The 27433-nt window shown below is 42.5% G+C and overlaps 1 protein-coding gene across 4 annotated transcripts in view; it reads right to left on the bottom strand.

Annotated features, from left to right (window-relative positions):
• Positions 1–6148: 6148 nt before the first annotated feature.
• The window catches only part of Cdc25c (cell division cycle 25C), a 28578-nt gene continuing 7293 nt past the window's right edge, over positions 6149–27433 (bottom strand). For 2 of the 4 annotated variants that reach the window (XM_090331449.1, XM_090331447.1), the window contains exons 2-13: positions 26078–26288; positions 25000–25109; positions 22305–22341; positions 19520–19553; positions 19331–19420; positions 16652–16804; positions 13568–13666; positions 12051–12113; positions 9255–9353; positions 7612–7745; positions 6540–6651; positions 6149–6326 (exon numbers count right to left, since the gene is read on the bottom strand). In XM_090331449.1, coding sequence (XP_090187575.1) covers positions 6177–6326; positions 6540–6651; positions 7612–7745; positions 9255–9353; positions 12051–12113; positions 13568–13666; positions 16652–16804; positions 19331–19420; positions 19520–19553; positions 22305–22341; positions 25000–25109; positions 26078–26250 — 1254 coding nt within the window. In that variant the 5' untranslated portion in view covers positions 26251–26288 and the 3' untranslated portion in view covers positions 6149–6176. Of the gene's footprint in view, positions 6327–6539; positions 6652–7611; positions 7746–9254; positions 9354–12050; positions 12114–13567; positions 13667–16651; positions 16805–19330; positions 19421–19519; positions 19554–22304; positions 22342–24999; positions 25110–26077; positions 26289–26763; positions 26899–27067; positions 27173–27433 lie in introns of those variants that run through there. The other 2 variants (XM_090331448.1, XM_090331450.1) reach the window with 2 other exon arrangements.

Below are 27433 nucleotides of genomic sequence, written 5' to 3'. Positions count from 1 at the left end.
TGGTTAAGACTCTCCTATCCAAGCTGTCTTTGAACCATGATCCTTATGTCTCTGTCTCCTGAGTAGCTAGGATTACAGGTATGAGCCACCGTGCTTGTCAGAGGCCAGCCTTTTTTTTTTTTTTTTTTTTTTTTTTTTTTATGACAGTGAATGAGGTGCCTGGAGCATTATTTCTGCCTGGGATGTAGGGTAAAAAGCCTGGCATTATTGAACTTTTAATGAGAATTGATATCCAAAGATAAGGGAAGGTTGAGGAAGCCTCTGCAAATAAATTTGACTCTAAGACTAATATTGACAGCTCTCTAGTGAACCCTCTTCCTCACCTTCTGACTGCCAACACCTGCTAGATAAGCACCATTGCTATTGGGAACCTGTGATAATGACAAATGATCTCTTCCTTTCTTCAAAGATGATGCTATTCAGCCTTCATTCAGCAATGTCTTTTGAGACTTGAGTATGGGCTAGTTTTATGCAAAATGATCTAGACAAAAATCCCTCCTTTGGGGGAGCCTTACCTACTGACTGGGGCTCAAAGGTCCAAAGTCCTTGTATCTTACTGCACTTTCATTTGCACTGTTGACTTTTCTCCTCTTTGGTCAGCCTGTGTAAACTCTGCCTTCTCAAGTCTTTTATCTCTATTTAATTCCAGTTATGAGCCTAAACTGGGGCCATAGCAATCTAATGAATAGTTACGTCTACAAGATTTACTGATTGCATGGGTTCAAGTCCCTCACCAATATTTGCTGGATGACCTTGAGCAAGTCATTTTTTCTGTGCTTTCATTTTTTTTTTGTCCTGGGACCTGGATACTGTCCTTGAGCTTTGCTGAGTGCTATACCACTAGAGTCACAGCTTCACTTCATGTTTTGTTTTGTTTTGCCAGTCCTGGGTTGGGTTCAGGGCCTGAACACCGTCCTTGGTTTTCTCAAAGCTGGAACTCTATACTTGAGCCACAGCACCACTTCTAGCTTTTTTCTATGTATGTGTTACTGAGGAATCAAACCCAGGTCTTTGTGCATGCTAGGCAAGCACTCTACCACTAGGTCAAACTCCCAGCCCCACTTCATGCATTTTTTTGTAGTTAATTGGAGATCAGAGTCTCACTGTTTTTCCTGCCCAGACTGGCCTTGAACTGTGATCCACAGATCTCAGCCTCCTAAGTAGCTAGGATTACAGGCAGGAGACACCATCATCCAGCTTGTGTTTCCATTTTTTTAATCTGTAAAATTAAGAATGTTTCTAGGTAAGTTATAAGGATTAAATAAGTCTATATTGGGACAGAGTTTAGCATAGTGTGAATAAAATAGCATAGGAGTTAATTATCCTCTGAACTTGACTAGTCTCCACCACCTGATTTTTCATTTCCTGAATATCCTAGCAGTCAGAGTACTGGTACCCAAGACAACCATTTTCTCTTGAAATTCATATAGTGCTTTTAAGGATCTGCTCTCTTATTTCATCAGCCATTTCTCTCAACATTGCTCTAATGAGTCCTTTGTTTGAGCATTTTACTTCTTCACTCTCTAAGTCCTTCACTATGTCATTGTTGTTTTTTGAGAATGGAGTGCTTTTTTCTTCTTCTTTTTAATCGGCTGTGGAACTTGAACTCTAGGCCTGGTTGCTGTCCCTGGGCTCTTCAGCTCAAGGGTACCACCCTACCCTTTGAGCCACAGCACCACTTCCACTTTTCTAGCGGTTAATTGGAGACAAGAATCTCTTTAGTGCCCAGGCTGGCTTTGAACTAAGATCCTCAGATTTCAGCCTCCTGAGTAGCTAGGATTACAGGCCTGAGACACCGCACCTAGTTCCCAGTCCATTTCTTAAGGGCAAGGACTGTGCTACATTTGAATACCTGTGTACTTAGAATTGCCAGTTCCAGTGTTTAAAAGGAACTGGTGAGCTAGGAATATGGCTTAGTGGTACTAACATGCATGAAGCCCTGGGTCCAATTCCTTAGTACCACATACACAGAAAAAGCCAGAAGTGATGCTGAGGTTCAAGTGGTAGAGCACTAGACTTGAGGAAGCTCAAGGTCAGTGCCCAGGCCCTGAGCTCATGGCCCAGGACTGGCAAAAAAAAAAAAAAAAAAAAAAGAAGGTGGTGGAGTACCATGGAATTGTCTGGTAAGTGGGGATCCTTTAGACAATGGGTTACATCCTTACTTCAAAGAAAGAAAGAAAGAAAGAGAGAAAGAAAGAAAGAAAGAAAGAAAGAGAGAAAGGAAGAAAGGAAAAAAGAAAGAAAGAAAGAAAGAAAGAAAGAAAGAGAGAGAGAAAGAGAGAATTGGTAGTTTCCCTAACATTTGCCTAAATTGAATTAGGAGAAAATACACAACTGGTCCAATTTTTAGACCAAAAGATTTCCATTCTTTATTGTCATGAGAAATAGCAGTTAGTCCAAGGCTATCAATGACAGCATCCCCCTACAGAATCTCACACACTCTGGCCTTAGCCTCATTTTCGAAGCACAAGCAACCTTTATGACCCTAAATTCCCAAGAACCTACAATTGAGGCCCAAACAGATTTAACAGCCAATACATGGCCACTGCGCCTGGCTTGGATCATGCAACTTTTGATTCATAGTATTCTCAAGAATAATAATAGTAGCTGGGAGCTGTGGCTCATGCCTGTAATCCTAGCTACTAAGGAGGCTGAGACTTGAGGATCTTGGCTCAAAGCCAGCCTGGGGAAAGTCTCTGAGACTCTTATCTCCAATTAACCACTAGAAAGTTGGAAGTGGTGCTGTGGCTCCAGGGTGGTAACCTTGAACTAAGGAGCTCTGGGACTACACCCAGGTCCAGAGTTCAAGTCCCATGACCTACCCCCCCAAAAATGTTTTTTCATGATTCCTATAATGAGAATATTTTAAGAACTTACATGGAGTTGGGAGTGGTGGTAGTTCAAACCTGTATTCCCAGTGCTCAGAAGGCTGAGACACAAAGATCCTGAGTTTGAAATCAATTTTCACAAGGTAGATAATTAAGCCCTAAGGTTTTTGTTGTTTTTTAAAAAACAGGGAGGGAGTAGCTCATGTGTAGCATTTTCCCCTCAGCCACCTCTACCTAATATAGTTAAAACCACCCCACCCCTCCCATCCCAGGCTCTGAGCTTCTTGCTTGGGAAGTAGCTTTTATCCTGACAAGCAGCTGCTAGGAGGCTGGTGGCTCCAGCTAGGTGTCTTGGAGAATACAGCAGCGCCCTCTGCTGTGAGGCATGCACACAGCACTTTAGGGCAAGAATGTGGAAACTGCAAAAATTTTGTCCAGCCAGATTCAGGCTGGGAGGACTGCTATGCCACTTCTTTCTGCCACACTCACTTTAAAAAATTTATTCCACAGACTTCAGAACCTGGGAAGTTTTTTTTCATTACTCTACATTTTTCCAGTATACTATTTCTTTTGTTTTGTTTTTGTGCCAGTCCGGGGCTTGAGCTCAGGGCCTGAGCCACGACCTTGGACTTTCTCAAGGCTAGAGCTCTACCACTTGAGCCTCAGCACCACTTTTGCCTTTTTTTTTCCCTATGTGTGTGGTACTGAGGAATCAAACACAGGTCTTCGTGCATGCTAGGCAAGCACTCTACACTAGGCCAAACTCCCCTCCTGGAAGTTATTTTTGTATCCATTCTATGTCAGCCTTCAAAGTACTTCCAACTTTCTCAGTCCAGGGCTATCTGCATGAAGTGAATGCCGGAGAATGACAAATTCAGTCAACCCCTCAGCTATCCTTGGCCAAGCAGGGCATGTACCTTACTTCATAGATAAAAGCCTTCTCATCTTAAAGAGCTAGGGAAGGAAAGCCTGAGGTGTTACTGAAAAAGCATTCCTTAAGTTTAACTGATCTTTGTACTTTTTCTTTCATTCCTATCTTCACAAACCATAAATCTCTACTTTCAACCATCCTAAATCTTAAAGTCCTTGTGAGATATAAAATGGAATGGAGAAGTTTGGGAAACAGAAAAACATCACACCCCCAGTATGAAAAAGGAAAATAAGCCCAACTCAGATCTATCATCTACCTCAGAGAATGCTAATCATCTTGGTTTTCTGAGAAGGGATGACACATGGCATTGAGAAGGGAACAATTTTAGGCAACTCATACCAGGGAATGTCTAGAAAAAGAATACTTGAGCTACTGTTTAAGAATATATTTTGGGGGGCCTGGGGCGTGGCCTAGTGGTAGAGTGCTTCTCCAGAACGTACAAAGCCCTGGATTAGGTTCCTTGGTATCACAGACACAGAAAAAGCTGGAAGTAGTGTTGTGGCTCAAGGGGCTGAGCTTTGAGAAAGCCCAAGGACAGTACTAAGGCCCTGAGTTCAAGCCCCAGGACTGGCAAGAAAAAAATAATTTTTTGCTGGGTGTGGTGGCTCATACCTGTAATCCTAGCTACTCATGAGGCTCAGATCTAAGGATCACGGTTCAAAGCCAGCCCAGGCACAAAAAGTCTGTGAGACTCTTATTTCCAATTAATCACTAGAACACAGGAAGTGGGGCTGTGGCTCAAGGGGTAGGGTGGTAGCCTTGAGCTGAAGAGCTCAGGGACAGAGCCCAGGCCCAGAGTTCAAGCCCCATGACCCATCAAAAAAAATTGTTTTTCATTGTTCTGTTGTTATTCACAGGGTCTCACTATGTGGATGGCCTTGAACTCCTTACCCTGCTTCAGTATTATAGTCATGCTGTACCACAAAGAGTTCAAGAACAGTTTGAAAGACTTAATTCCAGAGCAATAGTTCCAAACTTCAGCAGGCACCAAAACCACCTGGAAAGGCAGATTTAAAATCTCAGCTTTGGAGTCCTAATCACTGAAGTTCTGGCTTAAAATAAAAAGTAAACTATAGAGATTTACATTTCAAACAAGCTCAAAAGATGTTGATGTTCCAGAACTGAAAGTATTAAAACTACTAACTTACAGAAAAGGACTTTGGCCTCATCTATGCAAAAAGATAGTTACATTTGCTACATTTTTTTTTCTTTTTCCTTTTTTGGTTGGTCATGGGGCTTGAACAGCCCAGGAGCTGTCCCTGAGCCGATTGTGTTTAAGGTTAGTGCTTAACCACAGTGCCATAGCCAGCCTTGAGTAGTTTATTGGAGATAAGAGTCTCACTGACTTTCCTGCCTAGGTTGGCTTTGAACCACGATCCTCAGATATCAGCCTCTTAAGTAGCTAGGATTACAGGTATGAGCCACCAGCATCCAACTTGTACGTCAAAGTGCATATGTGCACACACTTCTATAAGGGCTTAAACTCAGAACTGTCTCTTAACATTTTGCTCAAGGCTTGTATTCTATCACTTAAGCCATGGCTTTTTGGTGGCTAAGATAAGAGTTTCATGTGTTTTCCTTCACAGCCTGGCTTTGAATTTGCAGATCTCCTCCTCCTCCAGACTTCACTTCTTTCTTTGTAGTGCTAAGGATTGAACCCAGGACTATAAGTAGAAGTGATGAATCATAGGCAAGCACTTTTTTTTTTTTTGTCGGTCATGGGGCTTGAACTCTGGGCCTGGGTGCTGTCCCTAAGCTCTTCAGCTCAAGGCTACTGCCCTACCCCTTGAGCCACAGGGCCACTTCTGTTGTTCTGGTGATTAATTAGAGATAAGAATTTCACATACTTTTTGTGCTTGGGCTGGCTTTGAACCATGATCCTCAGATCTCAGTGGCCTGAGTAGCTAGGGATTACAGGTGTGAGTCACCAGTCGGTACCCGAATTTAGGTAAGCACTTTACAAGTGAACAATATTCCCAGACCTCTAAAGGAATCTAATTTGGTGACCTAAGAGCAAATCTGGGTTCACAAGCACAGTTCTTATTCTGAAACGTTTACTTCTTTCATTTTGGGGGAAAAGGGTAGGGGAGAAGCACAAAGAGCCTAGGAAAACAAAAGAACTATTTGGCTAGAGAAAAGACAGTAAATGGGAAGAGAAATGCAAGAGGTCCTGGAATCGACACAAATCTCTATGTAAGTCAAGGCTACGGCCTTCTAGAGCTTTTTCTCAGATTCAGCCACCAGCTCCACAAAAACCTAACCAATCCTTACTCCTGGGATTCCTTAGTGTGGCAGCTTGTCAGAATGGGGACATCATTTTAACCATCTTAGGTTTAGCTACAGCAATGATGGCCTTAGAGTTACGGTCACTACAATGTCCTTTGGTGACTTCTTTATTGCCAGTGGCTAAACCACTATCATGGGTTTATATCCTTCACCAGGAGGGCAATCTGCTCCCGAAGTTGCCGCTCCCCTTCCTGAGCTTTGCATTGGCTTTGACATGTCAGCAGCTCAACCTGATGGTCCTGGTGATACATAGGGCAGTAGCCCTGGGGTTCACACAGCTCCTGAAAGGTAGGAAACAGATTAAGAGACTGCTAGATTCCTGAACTTTACCTATAATGAGCAGAAACCCTGCACGATGCTGCTGGCTGTGGCTAAGAGAGGATACCAGTTTCTTCTCAGAAGGCTTTGCAGTCCTAGAAATCGCTACCCGAATTTGGCTCCCCTTGTGCCTAAACGTGCCCAAGCTCTCGGATGCCCCGTCCCCCTCCCCTTACCATATATTCTGGGAAAAAGTCTCTGTAGCCCCCTTTGAGGACATACAGCTCTGGGTAATATAGAGCAGGATACTGGTTCAGAGCCCTGTCCTCTCCTCTTAGGGAACGGCACCTTTAGAGAAAAGAGAGATGAGTCAAGATCCCATGAGTCTTTGTGGGGAGAGGAAGAAAGAACTCACAATTACTAATTCTAAATGTACCTTCTGGCCTGGGAATGTAGGTCAGTGGTACAGCATTTACTAGCATACTTAAGGCCTTGAGTTCAGTCCTTACCAAGAGGGAGAAAGGGAAGGTGGAAATAGATTTCACTCTATGCAAAACGAAGTCCAAATAATGCCTTTTCCTTCTTTCCTCCATTAGTCACATGCATTATACTTTTAGTACTACAATTTGAACTTAAGGCCTTATACTTGCTAGGCAAGCATTCTATCACTTAGCCATGGCTTCATCCCTTTTGCATTCAGTTGTTCTTTGGATACAGTCTCTTCTTTCTCTCTCCAGCGGGGCCCTCCCCTCAAAAAGCCTCTGGTTGCTCCTCTTCTCCCCCCCCACCCCCCGTTTCTGTTCCTCTTAAGCTCCCTGCATAACTGGGATTACACAAATGTGGAACACTGTGTCAAGTTTTATTTTTTTGTTTTGTTTTGTTTTGTTTTGTTGGCCAGGCCTGGAACTTAGGGCTGGACACTGTCCCTGAGCTTTTGCTCAGGATTACTACTCTACTACTTGAGCCACACAATATCACTTCCAGCTTTTTCTGTTTATGCGGTACTGAGGAATCAAACCCAGAGCTTCATGCATGCTAGGCAAGCACTTTACCACTATGCCACATTCCCAGCTCTTATTTTATTTTTGAGATGGAGTGTCATTATAGTTTTCCTGGACTGGCCTTGAACTACAATCTTCCTAAATCTCAGCCTACCAAGTAGCTATTCCAAACTTTTGAATTCTAGAAATCCTACTTTACAACTACGTAAAGATAATTTTAAAAAGAGATACAGAGAAACATATTTGTTCAACTTCTGTAATATCATTCAGTTTTCAGCACAGACTCTAAACCCACATAGATACTCACATACGGGGACCCCGCTCAGAGGAGAATTCACAGTGAAACACAATGATTATTCTTTTCCGCATATCCACAGGGATGATGGGTTTCTTCAGAAAGAAGTCATATAGTTCTTTGTGACTGTACAAATTTAAGGCTCCCTGTGGGAAAGAATTTTACTAAGTTTTCCTTCAAGGGCTAGTATACAGCATCAATAATTCAAAGAAATATCCCAGATACCGTCTTAGGCCAGAAAAACTAGAAGGACCTTCAGGAAAGGAATCTACGTTTGTCCCTGGGCCAGCCCTGGGGTTAGCCTAGAGCTTGGTATGTAGTAGATGCTTAATAAATGTTCACAGAACTGAACTGACCAGAGGACAGAGACCACATGGCCAGAACTGTCTGTGAGCATTAAATGTTTGTAAAATACTTCTTAGTCCTTGGATTAATGGTTTGATTTTCAAGTAGAAAGCCTTGGCACCTATAGAAAAGCGTGAGACTAGTAGAGAACAGAATGGGAAAATAAGTTGTTTTAAAGTGTACAGAATTTAGGCCAGGAGTATGACCTAGTGGTAGAGTACTTGTCTAGTATGCACAAAGCCCTGAGTTCAATTTCTTGGTACCATAGATACAGAAAAAGCCAGAAGTGGTGCTGTGGCTCAGTGGTAGAGCGCTGGCCTTAAGAAAGCTCAAGGACAGTGCCCTGGCCCTGAGCTCAAGGCCAGGACTGGCAATCAATCAATCAAGTATACAGAATTAAAAATATAAATATGAGCCGGGCGCAGTGGCTCATACCTGTATCCTACCTACTCAGGAGGCTGAGATTTGAGGATTGAGGTTTAAATCAGGCACTAAAGAACATGAGATTCTTATCTCCAATTAACCACTAGAAAACCAGAAGTGGGGCTGTGGCTCAGGCGGTAGGGTCTTCAGCCTTAAGCTGAAGAGTTCAGGGACAGTGCCCAGGCCCAGAGTTCAAGCCCTATGACCAACAAAATAAATAAACAAACAAACAAACAAACAAACAAATAAATAAATAAATGTGCAGCTGGGCGCAGTGGCTCATGCCTGTAATCCTAGCTACTCAGGAGGTTGAGATCTGAGGATTGCGGTTCAGAGCCAGCCCTGGTACTAAAGCCCATGAGACTCTTATCTTCAATTAACCACCAGAAAACTAGAAGTGGCACTATGGCTCAAGAGGTAAGGCAGTAGCCTTAAGCTGAAGAGCTCTAGGACAACACTCAGGCCCAGAGTTCGAGCCCCACGACTGACCAAAAAAAAAAAAAAAGTGCTCTAAATATATTAATGTACTCCAAAAATACTAATCTCTGTCTTGGTCTTAGATTTCGTAAGATTCTTTGTTCAAGCTGAGAACTGGTGGCTCACACCTATAATCCTAGTTTCTCAGGAGGCTGAGATTGAGGATCATGATTCAAAGCCAGTCTGGGCAGGAAAATCCATGAGACACATATCTCCACTTAACTACCAGAAAACCAGAAATGGCGCTGTGGCTCCAAGTGGCATAGTGCTATTCTTGAACAAAAGAACTCAGGGACAGAGCCCAGGCCGTAGTTCAATACCCCCCAGACCAACAAACAACAATAGCTTTTACCCACAGGCTCTTCTCAATAAAGACCCATCTCCAGCTCCTCCTTGCTAATGTAACTCACCTGGATGTGTCCTCCCAGGTACTCATATGGATAGCGGCAATCAATAATAAAAAACTTCTCAATCATTCCCTGGAACTTCCCAGATAGTAAGGCAGCTACCTGAACAGAATGATGGTTGATTATACTAATCATTGTTATCCTGAGAGATAACACATAGTTATCACATAGTTCCTTATGTGCATATGTTCATTAGGTACTCAAGATTCCACAGTACACACAGCCCCTGAAGTCACCACATGGTGTATGTATGTATATATATATATATGTAATATATATATTTAATTTTATTGTAAAGGTAATGAGTACATCAAGTACATTTCTTTTTGAACAATGTTAATTCCTCCCTCATTTTCTCCCACTTTTCTCCCTCCTGACCTCTTGCTCCCCAAGTTCTATTCAGTTCATTTTTAACATAATGTCTAGTGAGTATCACTTCTGAATAGGTCACCCCTTGTGCAATCACTTCTGTGCTTCCCCTTCCCCTACCAAGACAAAGTATATGGAAATCAAAAATAGCCACAGAAAGGAAATAAATCAAAAAAGAAAAGAAAGACAGGCACAGTGGCTTGCACCTGTAATCCTCGCTACACAGGGGGCTGAGATCTGAGGATCAGATCTCAGGACCTGAGACCCTTATCTCCAATTAACCTCTAGAAGTGGGGCTTGGCTCAAGGGTAGGGTGGTAATCTCGAGCTGAAGAGCTCAGGGACAGTGCCCAGGCCCAGAGTTTAAGCCCCATGATCCACGAAAAAAGAAAATCAGGACAATAAAAAGCCTCTTGTTTCCATATCCTGGGAGTTCATTTTATTAATTAATTAGTCAGTTGCGGCACTTGAGCTCTGGGCCTGGGTGCTGTCCCTGAACTCAAGCCCCATGCCTGACTGACTAAATAAAAATAAATGTAGGGGCCGGGAGTTTGGCCTAGTGGTTAAAGTGCTTGCCTAGCATGCATGAAGACCCGGGTTTGATTCCTCGGTACAACATATATAGAAAAAAGCCGGAAGTGGTGCTGAGGCTCAAGTGGTAGAGCTCTAGCCTTGAGAAAGTCCAAGGACAGTGCTCAGGCCCTGAGCTCAAGCCCATGACTGGCAAAAAAATAAATAAATAAAATAAATAAATAAAAATAAAAATAAATGTAATTCAGATGTGGTAGTATACCCCTGTAATCCCAGGACTCAAGAAGTGGAGGTTGGAGGATTGGGTGGAAGCTAGCTTGGGTTTTAAAATTAGCATGAAATCCTATCTGAAAAATAAACTAGGGGTGGGAGTTTGGCCTAGTGGAAGAGTGCTTGCCTGGCATGCATGAAGACCCTGGTTTGATTCCTCGGTACCATATATGTAGAAAAAAGTCGGAAGTGGTGCTGTGGCTAAAGTGGTAGAGCTCTAGCCTTTAGAAAGCCCAAGGTCAGTGCTCAGGCCCTGAGTTCAAGGCCCAGAGCTAGCAAAATAAATAAATAAATAAGAAACTAAAAGCAAAAGAACTGAGGGGTGTGGTTCAAGTGGCAAAGGGTAATCTTGAGGCCCAGAGTTCAATTCCCAAATGAAGGAACCAATAAAGAAATGGATGTAGGAAGTGGAGCTTGGCTCAAGGGTAGGACAATAGTCTTGAGCTGAAGAGCTCAGGGATAGTGACTAAGCTAAGTTCAAGCCCCATGACCCATAAAAAAAAAAAAAAAAAAAAAAAAAAAAGAGTATGGAAGTTCATTTGGGGCCAGGAGTTTGGCCTAGTGATAGAGTGCTTGCCTAGCATGCACGAAGACCTGGGTTCGATTCCTCGGTACCACATATATAGAAAAGCCCAGAAATGGTCCTGTGGTTCAAGTGGTAGAGCTCTAGCCTTGCAAACCCCAAGGATAGTTCTCAGGCCCTGAGCCCAAGCCCAGGACTGGCCAAAAAAAGAAAAGAAATGGATGTAATTATACTTTGACTCAGCAATTTCTCTTCTAACATCTCAAGTAAAAGTGCATAGAAGCTAGGCGTTGGCCTTTGAAGCCACCCTGAGCAGAAAAGTTTGTGAGATTCTTATCCCCAATTAAGCAGCAAAATGGAGTAGAAGTATGGTAGACTGCCAGCCTTGAGGGAAAAAGCTAAGCAAGAGGCAGACCCAGAGTTCAAGCCTCAGTACTTAAACACATATACATATACAAATAATAAAATAATAAACAAAAGTATACAAAGATGTAGGCACAATTGATATCTTAGCATTGTTTTATTTTATTTAAATATTAAAAATATTCAATAAGAAGGGTTTGAGTAAATCAACTATAGACTTCAGTATAAGAAAACATTATAGAGCTATTAAATAACTGTCTTTTTGTTCATATAGAATTTTCAATATCTTACTAAATTAATTCTATTACTGTATGTTCACTGTGATCTTCCACTCCCTTTTTTCACTGTTTCTGGTTTTTTTTGTTTTTGTTTTTTCCCCGCTCAAGGTGAGTGCTGGGAATGTGGCTTAGTGGTAGAGTGCTTGTTTAGATGCATGAAGCCATAGGCTCGATTCCTCCATACCACATACACAGAAAAAGCCAGAAGTGGCTCTGTGGTTCAAGTGATAGAGTGCTAACCTTGAGCAAAAGAAGCTCAGGGACAGTGCCCAGACCTTGAGTTCAAGTCACAGAACTTGCATTAAAAAGAAAGAAAGAAAAAAGAAGGAAAGAAAGAAAGAAAGAGAAAAAAAGGAAGTCAATTAATACATTTATGTAGTTGTGTTAATGAAAGAAATAAATGTTGAAGAGGGGATTTTTGGAATAGACAGCTTATATAATCAGTTATCTCCAACTATCTGCTTACTGTTTCTGGGTTGACATACTTCAGACCTTGGTGTTTCCCTGATACAGTTGGCAGCACACACACCTAGAGATATCAAAAGACACAAATAGTATTTCCCATCAAAGCTTAAGTTCAAAGATTCAAATATTGTACTTTCCAAATGAACCCCAAAGGACTTCTAAACTCAATGGTCTCTATAGAGACAGCAATTCTATTTCCAAGAACTCATCCTAAGGATCTAATCTTGAATGTATGCAGAGTTTTAAATTCTCTAAGGATCTAGGAAAAAATGAAAGCTGGGTGCTGGTGGCTCATACCTCTAATCCTAGGTACTTGGGAGGCTGAGATTGGGTGGATCAGGGCATGAGACCACCCAAGATAGGAAAGTTCCAGATATCCCTTATCAACTGAAAGCTGAGCACCGTGCTGCATGCCCTGCTAGCCTAGCTACAGGAATCCTAAAACAAGCTAACTGGTATCCAGCGCTAGAAGTGGTGCTGTGGCTCAAGGTATAGCCTTGAGCTGAAGAGCTCAGGAACACCACCCAGGGCCAGAGCTCAAGTCCCAGGACTGAAAAAAAAAATTACCAGTGCCAAACTGGACACTAGTGGCTGAAGTCTGTAATCCTAGCTACTCAGGAGGCTAAGATCTAAGGATCACAGTTCATAGTCATCCTGGGCAGAAAAGTCCATGAGACTCTTATTTCTAATTCAACACCAAAAAGCCAGAAGTAGTAGAGTGCCAGTCTTGAGTGAAAAGGCCAAGTGAGAGCATGAGGCCCTGAATTCAAGCCCCAGTAATAGCATACAAACAAAATAACAAATAACCAGTTAAAAAAAAAAAAAGGGTTGTAGAAACTGTAGGTGCAGCACAGGGGTAGTACCTCTGCCTGGTAAATGTAAGGCTTTGAGTTCAAATCACAGTATTATCTCAAAAAAAAAAAAAGAACCAGGTATAATTATCAAATGAGAGGATTTACAAAGAAATGGTGCGAGTCAAAAGTTAAATAATGTACAACCATTCATTTATTTAGCTAGACCTGAAAAGGTGGGGTTTTGTTGTTATTTATTGTTTTGTTTTTCCATGTACTTTTTCACTGGAAGGGCTTAAGAAGTAGATCTACTACCAGGACATCTTCAGATCAACAAAAAGTAATTGATGAGGATGCATAATTATATCTAGCATCCTCTGTAAATAGAGAAGGTAAGATTCAAATCCAAAATGACTAAAATATAGAATGCAAAGCTAGGCATGGTACTGCATGCCTGTAACAAAGACTATATAGTGAGACCCTGTCTCAAAAAACTGAGGTCTTATAGAAATTCCCTTCTTGAATACTTGTTTGTTAAACATTTAAAATATGATGTAAAAATAAATGTTAATAAATTCTTTAAATTAAAAAAAAGCTGCAGACTGGAGATATAGTTGTGGTAGAGTGCTTGCCTAACATTTGCAAGGCCCCTCTCCCCATCTACATACACACACACACACACACACACACACACACACACACACACACACGTTTTAACCAAACTTACTTTGGAGAAATCACCAATGAGATGCCCCTGGTTAGAATCATCCTCCAGTATCTGAATGATATTGTCATAGGAAGAGATTGTCTTCTTTAGACTTGAGTCCTGAAATGACAAAATTCCCACTCACTCCCAAATCCTTATGTTAAAGGTCAAAAAACAAAAACCAGAGGATGGGGAAATGGGGGTTTATTAACAATATTCATAGGTTTTTGTTGTTGTTGTTGTTAAAAAGTTGTGTGTTGGTCTGGGAATGTGGCTTAGTGGTAGAGTGTTTACCTAACATGCATGAAACTCTAGGTTCCATTCCTCAGTACCACATAAACAGAAAAAGCTGGAAATGGCATTGTGGATCAAGAAGCTCAGGGGCAGTGCCCAGGCCCCGAGTTCAAGCCCCAGGACTGGCAAAAAAAACAACCAAAAAAGAACAAATTATGGGTTCAAGTGTTCCTTCTGTCTCAACCTTCTGAGTACCTGACACTACACGTATATACCACCATGCTCATCTTATCAATTCTTGCTGGGAGTACTTAGATGACGGTAATAGATTCCAGCTCATACCAACTTAACTCAGAACCCTTCCTAACACCTCCCTCACCTATTCATCTAGTTACAAGAATGGTCTTCCACTTCCTTCCTTTCCCTTTTCCTTTCTTTTCTTTTGTGCTGGTACTAAGAAGTTGAACTCTTTTTTTTTGGTCAGTTGTAGGACTTGAACTTGGGGCCTGGACACCATTCCTGAGTCTTTTTGTACTCAAAGCTAGGGTGCTACCACTTGAGCCACAGCAACATGTCCAGCTTTTGAGTGGTTAATGCTAGATAAGAGTCTCACAGAGACTTTTCTGCCCACATTGGCTTTGAACCATGATCTTCAGATCACAGCCTCCTGAGTAGTTAGGACTGGGGCCCAGCTTTGCTCAGCATTCGTGTTCACATCCGGTACTCTACCATTTGAACCATTTTTGCTAATTAACTGGAGATAGAGTCTTGGGGACTTTTCTCCTTGGAATGGCCTCTAATTTTGATCCTCTAATCTTGGCTACCTGAGTAACTAGGATTACAAGGCCAGCCACTAGCACCTGAAGGGAGTAGACTTCATAAAACAAATCAAATATTATACTCCTGCTTAAAAACCCTCCCTAAGCTGGGCACCAGTGGCTCATGCCAATAGTCCTACCTACTCAGGGCTGGGATCAGAGAACTGAAACGCAAAACCTGCTTAGTAAAACAAATCCAAGAGACTCATCTCCAATTAGACAACAAAAAGCTGGAACTGGAGTGAGTACCAGACTTGAGTAAAAGATTGGATCAAGAATAAGAAGAGCTGAGGAACCGGGAGTTTGGTCTAGTGGTAGAGTGTTTGCCTGGCATACACAAAGACCCGGGTTCGATTCCTTGGGACCATATACATAGAAAAAAGCCGGAATCGGTGCTGAGGCTCAAGTGGTAGAGCTCTAGCCTTGAGGACAGTGCTCAGGCCCTGAGCTCAAGCCCAGGACTGGCAAAAAAAAAAAAAAGAATAAAAGCTGACAGGCCAGGATCCTAGCCTGGTGGTAGAGTGCTTGCCTAGCATGCACGCAGACTTGGTACCACATACTCAGAAAAAGCCAGAAGTGGTGCTGTGGCTCAAGTGGCAGAACACTAGCTTTGAGCAAAAAAGTGTCCAAGGAGGACAGTGCCCTGAGTTTAAGTCAAAGGATTAGCAGGGAAAAAAAAAAGAAAAGAGTAAGAGCTGAGCTGAAGCCCTGAGTTAGTGGCCCTGAGTTCAACCTCTTAGCACCAGCACAAAAGAAAAGAAAAGAAAAGGGAAGGAAAGGAAAGGAAGGGAGGGAAAAACCACTCTTTTTGCTAGATGAGTAAGTGAGGAATGGGTTAGGAAGGATTCTGAGTTAAGTTGGTTTGAGTTTGCTCAAGCCCTGTGTTCAAGCATAAACACACAGAAAATAAACAAAAAACTTTCCCAACTGCACTTAGAATAAAATCCAAACATTCATTTATTCACTACAGCATGAAAGTTCTGTAGGATGTACTTCTTGTCTACCTCTTCTTTCCTACCTCAAACAACTCCTAAACTTATACTCTTCTAACACAACAAGATCCTTCCAGCTTTGTGGAATGCTCTTTCCCCTACCTTTGTTATGTATGGTTTACACACAATCAGAAAGACTGCCATCAACCACAGTTTGCCTGGGACTTTTACAGCTTTACCATTGAAGGTCGAATTCTAGGAATTGCCTTAGTTACAGGCATCTTACTTAAGGTACTTAAATACATCCTCTTCAGAAGCCTTTCCTTACTAAAGAGTCTCTTCTACTAGACTATTTCAGCTCACATTTTGTTTCCTTCATCATACACATACAATGTAATTGCTAAGTTAGATTGCCATTTATGGCAGACACTGGCGATTTGGCTGTCCAAAATCCTATTTTAGTAAAATAAAACCTTGACTCCTGATAAGGAAGCCAAGGGGGATACATATTCCTATATCCATTCAAATCAACTAGATAGTGAACTGTGAAGAGTAACATGGAAACATAAGGTAAATCAATATTACTGTTGTTAGGGAAGGGCAGTATTGGAGTTTGAACTCAGAGCCTTATATTTTCAATTGGCTCATTTGCACACAGCTAGTGAGCCTGCAGTCATGCCTGCAGTCTGCCTATTTTATTTTTTTGGTTAATTAAAAATAAATCTCAAACTCTTCTGTCTGGGCTGTCTTCAAATCTTGATCCTCAGATCTCAGCCTCCAAAGTAGCTTGGATTACAGGCATAAGCCACTGGCATTCCACTAATTTTTTTGTTGTTGGTGGTAATCGTGGGACTTGAACTCTGGGCCTGGGCACTGTTCCTGAGCTCTTCAGTTCAAGGATACTGCCATACTTCTTGAGCCACAGCGCCACTTCTGGTTTTCTGGTGGTTAATTAGAGATGAGAGTCTCACGGACTTTAGTGCCCAGGCTGGCTCTGAACTGCAATCCTCAGATCTCAACCTCCTGAGTAGCTAGGATTACAGGCCTGAGCCACCACACCCCCACACAATACTGTTTACTAAAAAATGTGAAAAATGCAAAGATATCAGATAGCACTATACCTTGGTGTCTTCTTCATCTTCCAAAGAAAATTCCACCAATTCACTTGAAATCTCTTCTATCTTGTCTTCTGGCTTGGAATTTTTATCCAACTTTGGAACTGCAATAATGGGACTGCCTAGATATTTCATTTCATTTTCCAGGATTCCATTGTTCTGTCAAGTGTATTAAAACATATTCAGAACTGGGTATGGTGACCTCTACTTAAAACCCAGAATCTGAGTGTCTGAGGAAACAGCATCCTAAGTTCCAGACTAATCTTGAGCATATATTGAGAACTTGTCTCAAAAACAAATAAGCAGCCTGACGTGGTGGCTCACCCCTGTAATCCTAGCTACTCAGGAGATTGAGATCAGAGGATCACAGCTCAAAGCCAGCCCCAGCACTAAAGAACATAAGACTCATCTCCAATTAATCACTAGAAAACTGGAAGTAGGGCTGTGGCTCAAGGGGTAGGGGTCCTTGAGCTCTTCAGCTCAAGGCTATTGCTCTACCACTTGAGCTACAGTGGTAATTCCATTTTTTTCCTTATGGTTAATTGGAGATAAGAGCCCGTGTTGGCTATGAACCCCGATCCTCAGATCTCAGCCTCCTGAATAGCTAGGATTACAGGTGTGAGCCACAGGCCTGAACAACTGGCCACCACCTTAAAAAAAAAATATTCCAATGCAAGAGTTGAAACTGAGCTGGACTCATACCTGTAATCCTAGCTGCTCAGTAGGTTGAGATTTGAGGACTGTGGTTCAAAACCAGGCCAGGCAGGAAAATCCACAAGACTTTCCCCAGTTAAGCAGCAAAAAGCTGGAAATGTACCTGTGGCTGAACTGGTAACATATCAGCCTAGACAGTAAAAGCTAAGAGAGTATGCCTTGACCCTGAACTGGCACACAAAAAAATACAGAAGCCGGGTACTGGTGGGCTCACCCCTGTAATCCTAGCTACTCAGGAGGCTGAGATCTGGGGATCGCTACTCAAATTTTACTTGCCCCCCCTTCTTTTCAGCGTAGAAAGTCAGTTATAAACCCAAAGTTGATACACAATGGCTCATATACCCCAACTTATCATTAATGATCATATTCAATGAGAAAAGGGAGACACATGAAGCTCCTCCAGTCTTCTCTGAAACCTCAGGTTCTTAGATGCTTGACACTCCAAGAAAAACTGTATTGACTGGAAGAAGAAAATGGTAGTAAGCCCTGCCCAAAACACTTTATTTGATTAAACTATGAACAAGTCTTTGTTTTTGTTTTTGCCAGTTCTGAGGCTTGAATTCAGAGCTTGGGCACTATCTTTGAGCTTTCTCAAGCCAAGCACTCTGTCACAGTACTACTTCTGGCTTTTTCTATGTATGTGGTACTGAAGAATAAACCCAGTGCTTCATGCATGCTTGGCAAGCACTCTGTCACTAGGCCAGATTCCCAGTCCCTTAAATGTATATTCTAAAGATACAACTAGCTGGGCACTGGTGGCTCACCCTGTGGTCCTAGCTACCCAGAAGACTGAGATCTGAGGATTATGGTTTGAAGCCAGCATAGGCAGAAAAGTCCATGACTCTTATCTCCAATAATGTACTCAGACAAAGTCAGAAGTGGGGCTGTGGCTCAAGTGGTAGTGAAGTGGGGATGCTAGGTCTGGTTATGAGGTGAAATTGGGTTTAACTGGCACCATCTTGTCTTCCTGGTGGAAGAAGGGAAGTCCCACTTCCCAGGTGATGGGCATGCCTGAATTCCTAGAGGCAAGGGTGGAGAACTGGATAATAGCTTACTGGACCTGTCAGTCCTGTGCCTTGAACTTGGGACTCTGCCCCTGACCTGACCCTATGTTAGAGTCAGACAAGCTCAGACACCATTATACTCGGCCTCAGTGTTCTGTGGCCTCAGTGTACAGTGTCCAGTCTCCTGGCACTCCCCTGGTCAACAGTGTATCCCACTTCAGCTCTCCATTGGGGTTGATCTAAGTTGTTGGTATTATTTTTTTGCTCTTGATTTCCTCTTCTGCTCTCATGGCTCAGTTTTCTAACAGTGTTAAGTATATTTGCTGAGCTGCAGGTCTTTGTAACAGGAGTTCACCTGCAGACACCAGTTTTCTACTGAAGACTCACAATTCGACCTCTCAAAATGTGGCTTTTCTGTACCTTACAATAGAGCTGGCCCGAGCACAGAAAGGTTTGGGATAGTGCTCAGGCCATGAGTTCAAGTCCCAGGACCGGCAAGAAATAAAACCAAAATAGATTTGGATTTGATAACTGGCATATAGAAAAAAGCCAGAAGTGGTGCTGTGGCTCAAGTGGTAGAGTTCTAGCCTTGAGAAAGCCCAAGGACAGTGCTCAGGCCCTGAGCTCAAGGCCCAAAACTGGCAAACAACAACAACAAAAACAAGGGGCCAGGAGTTTAGCCTAGTGGTAGAGTGTTTGCTTAGCACGCACAAAGACCCAGGTTCGATTCCTTGGTACCACATACATAGAAAAAAGCCAGAAGTGGTGCTGAGGCTTAAGTGGTAGAGTTCTGGCCTTGAGAAAGTCCAAAGACAGTGCTCAGGCCCTGAGCTCAAGCCCAGGAAAAATAAATAATAAAAAAACAACAAAATACTTAGGTCTAAATACTTAGGTAAAGACACACACACAGCGCTTTAGGTCTCCTACACTTAAACCTAATATTCTTAGGTTCCCATTAAATACTCACATTCTCTTTATTTGTCGATAAACTGCACATCAGCTCTTTCTTTGGGAGACCATGATCCAAAGTATTGGGTGTGCTACAAAGAAGCTGTGCCTAAAAGACATGCCAGCATTCAAAAGCCACAGACAAATAGAAACTTTCTGCCTCTTAGCCAAGAAACATATTCAAACCCACAAAAGAGGGGATACTCACTAAGTTGCCTTTCATAAGGTCCTGGTGATGATTCCTGCATATTAAAACAAAGCACCGATTAGGTAAGACTTAAATACTGTTTGGTTATTTGTCCAAGAAGATACTAATTTTATTATCATAAGTAAAAAGGATAGGAAGGGAGAATCCAGCTTGGGATGAATTGAGACACCATAGTCATAGTTGCTTTGTCTCTAGTAACAACACATAAAGCATTCTTAATAGTAAATATAGAAAATTCAAGCCAGGGGCTGGGAGTTTGGCCTAGTGGTAGAGTGCTTGCCTAGCATGCACAAAGACCCAGGTTCGATTCCTCCATACCACATACATAGAAAAAAGCCAGAAGTGGTGCTGAGGCTCAAGTGGTAGAGCTCTAGCCTTGAGAAAGTCCAAGGACAGTGCTCAGGCCCTGAGCCCAAGCCCAGGACTGGCAAAAAAAAAAAAAAAGAAAGAAAAAAAAGAAAATTCAAGCCATTCTGGTCTCCACATGAAGGTGTGGGTTCAAAATCTCACTTCTGACGCCATTACTTAAAAAAAAAATTAATCAAGCCAGATGCCAGTTGCTGATGCTTGTAATCCTAGCTACTCGGGAGGTTGAGATCTGGAGATCATGGTTCAAAGACAGCCCAGGCAGGAAAGTCTGTGAGACTCTTATCTCCACTAAACTACTCAGAAAAAGCCAGAAGTGGTAGTGTGGCTCAAATGGTAGACTGCTAGCCTTGAGCACAAAGAGGCTCAGGGACAGAGCCCAGGCTCTAAGTTCAAGACCCAAGATGGGGATTTGGGGAGGAGGGGGAATCAAAACAACTTGGTTGTTTTGTAATTCTAGCTCAGGAAGCTGGCTTCTGAGGATTGGGGTTCAAAGTCAATCCAGGCAAGAAAATCCATTAGACTTTTACCTCTGAGATTAACCACCAAAAAACTAGAAGCACAGCTGTGACTCAAGTGGTAGAATGACAGCCTTGAGCAAAAAAAGCTACGGGACAGTGCACAAGCCACAGAATTGATACCAAAAACAACTACTCCAGAGACATCATGGAGAAAAAGCATTCACGTTGGAAGTTGAGGTGTGGCTTAATTGGTAAAGAGTAACAGCTTTGAGTGGAAAAAGCTAAGCAAGCAAGAGGACCCGAGTTTAAGCCCCAGTATATCCACCACCACCACCACCTGCCCGCCCCCTCCAAAAAAAATAGGCATGATTAGCTCATTCCTGTAATCCTAGCTACTCACGAGGTTGAGATCTAAGGCTGAGAGCTAAGAATCAAGGTTCAGAGCCAGCTGGGGAAGAAAAGTCCATGAGACTCTTATCTCCACTTAACAAGCAAAAACACAGGAGTATGGCTCAAATGGTAGACTATCACCTCATATGTATATGCATGTATATATATGAGATCATCTCTTCCAGGATTTCACCTAGGCTATACAGTTAGGACATTTACAGCAATGTCAAGACAGTAGAGGCAATGCAAATGAAACAGCTATGGAAAGCCTTCCCTTATGTACTAACCTGTAATCCTAGCTACTCCAGGAGGCTGAGATCTGAGGATCAAGTTTTAAAGCCAGCCCAGGCACAAAAAGACCTGAGACTCTATCTCCAATTAACCTCTAGAAAACAGGAAGTGGGGCTGAAGAACTCAAGGACACTGCCCAGGCCCATGGGGAGGGTGGTAGCTAAAGAGCTAAAGAGCTCAGGGACAGCACCCAGGCTGAATTCAAGCCCCATGACCCCCCCAAAAAAAAAGATAAAGTTCTCAAAATATAATTTTTTTAGTTGATGGTGGGGCTTGAACTCAGGGTATAGGGACTGTCCCTGAGTTCTTTTACTTAAGGCTAGTGCTCTACCATGTATAGTCACAGCTCTACTTCTGGTTTTCTGGTGGTTAATTGGAGATGAAAGCCTCACAGATTTTTTCTGACCAGGCTGGCTTTGAATCATGATCCTTAGAGCTCAGCCTCCTAAGTAGAATTACACGTGTGAACCACCAGTACCCACCTTCTAAAAATATTTAAACGAACAATTTTCAATAACTTTTAAAAAGAATTTAAGGTAAGTTTGTATCCCTTGACATTTTGTGATTTCCAGTAAGAAATCCATACTAATTATAACAACAGATATAAAATGCTGAAGCCGAGCACCAGGGGCTCAAGCTACTCAGAAGGCTGAGATCTGTGGATCCCAGTTCAATGCCAGTCTAGGCAGAAAAGTCGCCTAAAAGACTCCATCTCCAATTAACAAGCAAAATGTTATAATGGACGTATGGCTCAAGTGGAAAATTCTAGCTCTGAGCAAGAAAAAAGAGCAATAGTTGAGACTTTTGAGTTCAAGGTCTTGAACCAGCCCAACAAACAAATAAACAAAATATCCGGTATGTATTGGTACACATTTTCATGTAATCCTTACAATAACTATTTGAGAGAAATGTTATCTCCATGATACGAATAAAGAAACTTCAGTCCAAGAAACTTGTGAATTACAGTTGAATTAGTGAGCCCAAACTTTCTCATTCTAGACCATGAATCCTTAGGCTCCCCGTAATGTAGTCTGCCATTTTCCTACTTTCTTTTTTTTTTTAAAGATAATTTTCATTGTGTATTAGAATAGCTTTCATTTCACAACACCATTTAGATCAAGGTAACTTAAAAGTTATTCAAGGTTAGAATCTAGTCCTTGGAGCCCACTTATACCCAAAACGAAATACTTTGTATACTGCAGAGTTTACATAGAATAAAACTCCTTGATTGGTGCTGGAAGGCTTTAGCAAGGGATTCATTTAGCAACAAAACTTACATTCCAGCTAACTGTACTTCCAGAGAATGCAAGGAACCTACAATCAAATAGATATGAAGAGGAAGACATTATTTTTGTGCATGCATCCTACTGATTTTCTTCATTAGCAGTAAGCCTCAGTTATTCTTGACACAAAGCTTCTCAACTAGTACCCATTTCATGAAATAAAGTACCAAGGCACAAGGTACACATCATGAGAACTTAAGAATTTATATGTGTCATTGAGTGAAAAAATGCTGAGTATCAGCACATATGTACATGTACATAGGTTTTCTTTTCTTGAGTAGAATAGAAAGTTTATCACTCAAAAAAATCTGAAATTAGCCAGATGTCAATGACTCATACCTATAATTCTAGCTACTCAGGAGGCTAAGATCTGAGAATCAAAGCAGCCCAGGCAGACAAATGCTTGAGATTCATCCTCAGTTAATCAGCAAAAAGTCAGAACTAGAGGTGTGGCTAAGCGGAATATTGCCAGCCATGAATGAAAATGCTGAGTGAGCAAGGCCCCTGAGAAGGGAAGAAAGGAAGAGAGAAAGAGAGGAGGGAGGGAGGAAGGGAGGGAAGGAGAGAGGGAGACGGAGAGGAAGAGGGAGAGAGAGAGAGAAAAGAAGGAAGAAAGGAAGGGAGGACAGGAAGGCAGTCAAGCAGGCAGGCAGGGAGGAAGGGAGGGAGAGAGGGAGGGAAGGAGGGAGAGAAGGAGGGAAAGAGAAGAAAAAGAAAGAAAAGAGGAGAGAAGAAGGAAGGAGAAAAAAAGAAAAGAGAAAAAACGAAGAAAGGGAATGAAGGAAAGGAGAGAAAATGAATAAATATTAAAATGATTAACTAGGGTCATTTTAGGCACAAACCTATAAATCTAGTCATCAAAGTCTGTCATTCTCTCATCTCCTCCCCCCATCTGACCCCCAACCCACAGCGATCCCCACAATACTAGGGCTTGAACTCAGGGCCTTGTCAGCAGGCACTTACTATGTGAGCCATTTTTCCCTTTAATTATTTTTCAAATAGGGTATCCTGTTTATGCTTGGGTTTACCTAAACCACAATCCTCCTATTTATGCTTCTTGCTATAGCTGACAGGTGCATGCCAGCATGCACAACTTACTAGTTGAGATGGAAGGGGTAGTCTCGCTAACTTTTTGCTTAGTGTGGCCTAGAACCACAATCTTACTGATCTCTGCCTCCCAAGTAGCTAGAATTATAGGTGGGAGCAACCACAGCTCCTCCTCGTCCTCCATCTCCTTCTCCTGCCCGTGTCATGGCTTGAATTCAAGGACTGAGCACTGCCCTTGGGCTTTTTCTCAAGGCTAAAGCTCTACCTTGAGACACAGCACCATTTCCAGTTTTTCTTTTTCTTTTTTTTTTTCCCCATGGGGCTTGAACTCAGCCTGGATGCTGCCCCTGTGCTCTACAGCTCAAGGCACTGCCCTACCCTTGAGCCAAGCCCCACTTCCCATTTTCTAGAGGTTAATTGGAGATAAGTCTCAGGTCTTTTTGTGCCTGGGCTGGCTTTGAACCTTGATCCTCAGATCTCTGCCTCCTGAGTAGCTAGGATTACAGGAGTGAGCCACCTCGCCAGGCTTTCCAGCTTTTTCTATGTATGTGGTACTGAGGAATTGAACCCAGGTCTTCGTGCATGCTAGGCAAGCATTCTAACACTAGGTCACACTCCCCACATTTCTTTTTGAAATAGGGCCTCAATTGAACAGACAGGCTTTGAGCTTGCAATCCTCCTGCCTCAACCTCCCAAGCAGTTGAAATTTTATTAGTGTGTATCACCACACCTGGCTAGATAGAAAAGAGAGAGAGAGAGAGAGAGAGAGAGAGAGAGAGAGAGAGAGAGAGAGAGAGAGAGAGAGAGAGAGAGAGAGAGAGAGAAAGAGAGAGAGAGAGAGAGTGTGTGTGTGTGTGTGTGTGTGTGTTGCTACTGGGGCTCAAACTCAGGCCTAAGCCCAGTCTTGAGCTTTGTTGATCCAGGCTAGTGTTCTACCACTTGAGACAGCTCTGCTCCTGGATTCTTTTTGTGGTTAACTGAAGGTAAGATTTTCAGACTTTCTTGCCCAGTCTTGGCTTTGAACTGTGATCCTGAGATCTCAGTATTCAGAGTAGCTAGGATGACAGGTGTAAGCCAACAGTGCTAGCGGGATTTTTTTTTAATGTTGGTTTCTTTGCCTCTAATGAGATTAAAACTAAGGCACAAAAACTCTGTATTCATTAATTCCTGCAAGTAATCAGTCAACAAAATTTCTTTGCTATGGGCCAGAGGGTCACACCTATAATCCTAGCTACTCCAACAGCTGAGATCTGAGGATCGTGGTTCAAAGCCAGCCCAAGGAACTAAAGTGCATGAGACTCTTATCTCCAGTTAACCACCAGAAAATCAGAAGTGGCACTGTGGCTCAAGTGGTAGTGCACTAACACGGAGGTGAAGAGCTTAGGGACAGCACCCAGGACTAGAGTTTAAGTCCCACAGCTGACCAAAAAAAAAATTGCTCCTTTGAGCTAACTTTTTCAATGCAATGCAACTCTTATTAGTATTTTTATTTTCCCATTGACTTAATCATTCCACTAAAACATCCTGATTACCCACAAAATTCCAGCTATCTAGATAAGTTTTCTACTTACTCTCATCAGGTTGCATTTGTACCTGTCTTATCTTTTCCTTAAAAAGATATTCTTCCCATTAAGACCTTTACCTTCCTTTTCCCTACCAGTTTCATCAAGGTCTGGAGAAATGGTAAGCTGGGTGGCAGACATCTCCCCACTGCTAAGATTCGAAAGATCAAGGCAACGTTTGGGGGTTCCTCTGTTGAGATACAATAGTTTACCAACATTCCCATTAGTATATAATACCCTTTAAAAAGCAAAGGTCTTGGGGGGGAGGGAAATGGGGACAAAAACATGAGAAGGGGTATCATTGTATGAGAAGTAATGCACCTACTATCGGGCGAATGTAACTGTAATCCCTCTAAACATTACCCCAACAATAAAAAAAATTAAAAAGCAAAGGTCAGTAATCTTCATTTGAAATACCTCTCCATGACTATCTTCATTACTACTGCAAAATATAAACAGGATTCAAATAAATTTAATTGCATTTATGTCATTGGAAGACAAAACTTATAGTGGTGGTAGTATATGGGGGTTTGAGCTCACTTGTTTTCAATAAGGGTCAATGTTTGTTGACTGAGTGGGATCCATGCCTCACATCTCTGTCCTGTTTACCATGAACAAGGTTATTTGATTTCTCCTTGGAGTCTCTAGTATTTTTCAAAATAGTTATTTGCTAGACCAGAATTTAAAGTGCAATAACACTAGAGTGACCAATTCATATAGTGAAACAGAGGTTTCAGACTTCTTTTTGCCAATCCTGGGGCTTGAAGTCAGGGCCTGAAAAATGTCCTTGTGCCTTTTCAAGGCTAGAGCTCTAACACTTGAACTACAGTACCACTTCCAGTTTCTTTTTATGTATATGGTACTGAGGAATTGAACTCAGGTCTTCCTGTATGAGAGGAAAGCACTCTACCAGTAGGCCAAATCTCAGGCCAGGTTTCAGATTTTTTTTTTCCCTCAGCCACCACATGATTTGATTCTCACAAGGTAGGAGGACTTTATTCCTAATAAGACAGGAAACTATTATTCTGTTTCACAGGAAAGAAGCTCAAGACAAGGGTCATACAGACAAGGGCTGAGCTGATCTTTGAGCTAGAATAATTCAACAAACATGTTGGGAAAGGTAAAAGAGACAAGATATAAAAATGAAAGTGGATTTACCCAGACAAAATGCTTAAGTTTGCAGAATCACCAGATCTGAGGAGATCTGAACAGACGGTAAACGAAGTGTCTCTCTCCAAGAGAAGGTGTAACATCTTCCTCTGTTTAGACCTAAAGCGAGGTTCAGGGCCAAAGTTTTCTACCTCTCTTGTGGATGAGAGTTCTGTAGACATGGTCTCTCAAGTCTTCACCAAGAAAACAGGAAATCCAGCTAAGAGAAGAACATTACAGACTGTTCAACTTTTCCAACCTCCCGCAGCAAGGCCGATGATCAAAACTGGAGGGGAAATTCCTCCAATGAATCAGGAGTTAAAAGTCACACTTGCAGCAGGCAACGTCTGTAATCCTAGCTATTTAGGGAAGCTAAAATACAAGGATCACGGAGCCACTCGGGACAGGAAAGTCCATTCGACTCTTGTCTTCCATTAAAAACAAGAAGTCGGTGATGGAGTTGTGACTAAGGTAGTAGAAAGCTAGCCTAAAGAAAAAATTAAAAAAAGTTTTTTCTCTTTTCTTTTCTTCTTTAAAAAGAAAAAGAAAGAAACTGAAAGTTTCCTTGCTCTAGAGCAAACAGCTTGACACTCCTGACAAAACAAACTTCAGGTCCATTTGGCAGCTAGTGGCTCTGACTGAACTCTGAGGCCCCAATCGAGTCTCCAAGATGCCGAAAACGGCTGCGCGCTTACCTCAAGCTTGGAGTCTGATTTGCCTTTAGGGAAAGGAAAAAGTGTGCAGGGAGAGAACACAAACGAAAAAGAAAAGGGGGCGAGGGGAAAAATCTGAGGAAAAAGAGTTAGGCAAAGTACAAATTCCTCTTCACAGCCAGAAGACGAGCGTTCAAACCTCCCGCCCTCCCAACAACCTATCCCCGCCGGCCCGGAGTTTGCGTCAGCCAATCTCCGCGTGCGCTCCCACATCCCGCCTCCTGCCGTAGCCAATCCTTAGGTCCGTATATTTACATCCCACAGTGTTTTCAGGGCCTCCGCTTACTTTGGAAGGGTCGAGGGTTGTCCCGCCCCGGAGGATGATGATTGGTCCTCCTACACTCGTTTGCCAGTTTACTAATCTTCGCAACGGGGACTGGGCGGGGGGGGGGGGGGGGGGGCGGGGAATCCACAGGGAGCCTGGCGCACCATTGGCTCTCCGTCTGGCCAATCGCCATCCAGTTTTTGTGCTCTCTATTCCCTGGGCCCAACCAACCCCGGGAGATTTAAATTGCTGCCCTCTGAGCACGGTCACTTCCTCGGGTGCTGCTAGGAAGCGTTTTTGGGAGTGTGGGGTGTTTCTTTTGGCTTTCCTTTCCCTTCTTCGAGTTATTTCGTTTTCTTTTGGTAGCCTTCCGCTGGATGTGGAGTA

The sequence above is a fragment of the Megascapheus bottae genome, chromosome 4, assembly GCF_031878675.1.
Source record: "Megascapheus bottae isolate mThoBot1 chromosome 4, mThoBot2.hap1, whole genome shotgun sequence".
Lineage (NCBI taxonomy): Eukaryota > Metazoa > Chordata > Mammalia > Rodentia > Geomyidae > Megascapheus > Megascapheus bottae.
This window is presented reverse-complemented; position numbering and strand designations above follow the sequence as displayed.